This window comes from Panthera leo, chromosome C1, assembly GCF_018350215.1.
Source record: "Panthera leo isolate Ple1 chromosome C1, P.leo_Ple1_pat1.1, whole genome shotgun sequence".
NCBI lineage: Eukaryota > Metazoa > Chordata > Mammalia > Carnivora > Felidae > Panthera > Panthera leo.
The window spans coordinates 118,380,126-118,382,797 of record NC_056686.1 but is presented as its reverse complement, the minus strand read 5'-3'; the positions used below and the strand labels follow the sequence as shown (position 1 = coordinate 118,382,797).

General features: G+C 66.7%; 1 protein-coding gene across 3 annotated transcripts; it reads right to left on the bottom strand.

The window, feature by feature from the left end:
- Nucleotides 1–308: 308 nt before the first annotated feature.
- Nucleotides 309–2,411, bottom strand: C1QL2 (complement C1q like 2). 3 transcript variants are annotated; one of them, XM_042952213.1, is made up of 3 exons: nt 2,022–2,411; nt 1,728–1,976; nt 309–1,076 (listed from the first exon to the last, which is right to left on the bottom strand). In XM_042952213.1, the coding sequence occupies exons 1-3, from the start codon at nt 2,409–2,411 to the stop codon at nt 897–899; spliced, it is 819 nt and encodes a 272-aa protein (XP_042808147.1). In that variant the 3' UTR covers nt 309–896. The 3 variants fall into 3 exon arrangements, with proteins under 3 accessions (XP_042808147.1, XP_042808148.1, XP_042808146.1); XM_042952214.1 differs by having other exon boundaries at nt 1,728–1,981; nt 2,030–2,411; XM_042952212.1 differs by having other exon boundaries at nt 1,728–2,411.
- Between the last annotated feature and the right edge of the window lie 261 nt (nt 2,412–2,672).

The following is a 2,672-nucleotide window of genomic DNA, read 5'->3' as shown; positions in this document are numbered from 1 at the left end:
GCTTGCCCCTTGACCTCCTCCCACAAGGCTATCCTCTCCTATAGCCTCTAACTACCCACCCCCCTCCTCTGGGCTCTTCCAGTTAAAGGCTGCCGTCCAGGGGAGGACATCTCCAAAAGGAGGGAAGCTGCTGCCCTACTCGCCACATCTTTTCACCCACCGAAGGTGGCAGGGCCAAGGCAGCGGCTGGCAAGCAGGACACAGATGAGGCTATGCAGGGCCCAGTTAAGGTCCTAATGTCAAGGTGGATGTCTGGAGGCCGGGTCCTGGGGCCGCGCGGAGAAAGAGTCAGAGCCCATGGTCTAAAAACATAATTTAATGCATCAAGGTGGGTCTGACCCGGGAGTGCGGTGGAGAGGTGAATTTTCCGTTTGCTGGGATTCTGCTGCGGGTGGTTTTGGCTGATGGACAGGGAAATTTGCACAGGTATTTTGGGGTCACGAAGAAGGATGCCCCAGGGAACTCCTGCTCACTTTGGCCTACCTCGATGGCCAGGGCTGGGAGCCCTCCGTCTCAGGGCACTCGGAGAGGGAGGAGGGCTGGAAGGGCAGGCCTCCCGCCGGGCCTGTCCAGTCCAATCAGGTTTGCAAAGTCTGCACTGAGCTGCCTCCACCTCCGGGGATTCAGGTTCCCGCTCACCTCGCCACTAGGGCATCCCCTTCTCCCTCCCCAGGTTGGGGACAGGGACCAGGAGGACAGCCCAGAGCTGAGCGAGCTTGGTGAGTTGCAGACACACTGAGGTCTGGAGGGGGGCAGGGAGGACAGCAGGGATGTGTCTTTTCCATAGATATCAGGAAGAGTTATGAAGCGAGAGTGGTCCTCTCCAGCCAGGGAACAGCTCTCCGCCACGGGCCCAGGGCTGCCCGAAGCCACTCCACCTCGCGCTGCCTGCGCTCCTAATCCGGGTACAGAAGAAAGCCGGAGAACGTGCTGTATTTGTTGTTATTGCCTCCGTGCGCCTTGCCGCCGTCCAGCTTCACGTACACCTCGTCCCCTGAATCGAGGTGCAGCACCACGCTGTTACTGGCGTAGTCGTAGTTCTGGTCGGCGTCCTGAGCGATGGCGCTGGCCCGGACCTGGGGGCGAGCCGCCAGAACAGGTGGGCCAGGGCACCTCTGTCTGGGTCTTACCCAACCCCCACACGGCGCCCCTCAACCCCGCCGGCCTCTGCCCCAGGCTCCAGGGTTCACACTCCCACCCAGGCTTCTCTCTCTCTCTCTCTCTCCCCAACTTGGCCAACTCCTTTCCGGTCCCCTCCTCTCTCGGCAGCCGGCAAGTCAAGTTCAGGAAGGAGGAAGAGAGGGGGCTTCATAAACCCTGACCCAGCGGGGAAGGGGCAGAACCAGGGGACAAGGGCCAAGAAGAAAGAAGGCTGTAGGGCAAAGGGCGACGGGGGCGCCAAGGGAGAGCTAAAGGAAAAAGGGAGGGCTAAAGGAGTCCGAGGAGCCCGCCGGACTGCCAGCGGTTACGCGAGCAGCTGGAAAGCGCACTTGGGGTGGCGGGGTCTCTGGGCGCTCCGGGCACAGCCTCCCGCGCCACCCTCGGACAAACGCGACCAGGGCGCGTTGGGAAGCGGGAGGCTGAGGCGCGCTCCCTCCCCGGGGCTCGCTTGGGCGTTCGCGAGTGGGGAGAACGGAGTCTGGTTTCCCAGGCGGTTTGGAGCGCGGGGTGGGGACGAGAGTCTGCGGGGGTTTGCGGGGGCCGGCAGGCGGTGAAGGGTTACTGACCTGCCCGTTCTTGCAGAGGTCCGCCCACATGCTGGTGCCGTCGCCGCCGCGCATGAGGATGTGGTAGGTGAAGAAGTAGATGCCGCGCACCTGGCAGCTGAACTTGCCGGTAGTGGGGTCGTAGTGATTGCCGAGATTGGTGACCACGTCGTCAAACTTGAGCACCTCGTAGCCTTCGTGGGGGCTCTTGAGACCCACGTAGAAAGCGATCTTGGGACCGTTGAAGGCGGCGCTCAGCGCGCCGGTCACCTCGCCTTCAGAGTCGCCACCGCCCCCGGTTCCGCCACCGACCACCCCGACACCGCCTGCCGTGCCTGCCGTCAGCTGCAGCCCGGGCAGCCCGGGCCGCCCCGAGTCGCCCTTCTCCCCTGGGGGACCCCTGGGTCCCGGAGGGCCCGGCTCTCCAGGGGGCCCCCGCGGCCCGGGCTTGCCGGGTCGCCCCGGGTCGCCCTTGGGTCCCTGGATGAAAGGGGGAGGGGGGTTGGCGCTCAGGTCTTGCATGACTTCCAGGGCGGCAGTGCTGGGTCCGGGCGGCGGCGCCTTGGCTCCCGCGGGCCCCGCGCCGGGTGCGGCGCTGTACGGGTCGCAGATCATGCGGCAGGTGCCCATCATCTCGTAGTGCGCCGCGCCGGGGGGCGCCGCCTGCAGCAGCAACGGCACGGCGATGAGCAGCCCCAGAGCCATGGCCAGGAGCACGCCGACGGCCGCCAGGCAGGCGCGCCGCCGCCGCTGCCACAGCCGGGAGGCGACCGCCACCAGCTCCTCCTTGCCGCCCGGGGAGGTAATGGTGGGGCGGCGCGGGCGGCCCCGCTCCCCGCGCTCAGGGGCCGACTCCGCGAGTCCGGGCCGCGTCCCCGACGTGGCGACCCCCTGCTCCGGGCGCCCGACCACTTCTAGCGAGAGGCGCCTCGGCCCCGGTGCCGGTGCCCACCGCGCTGGGGCTGC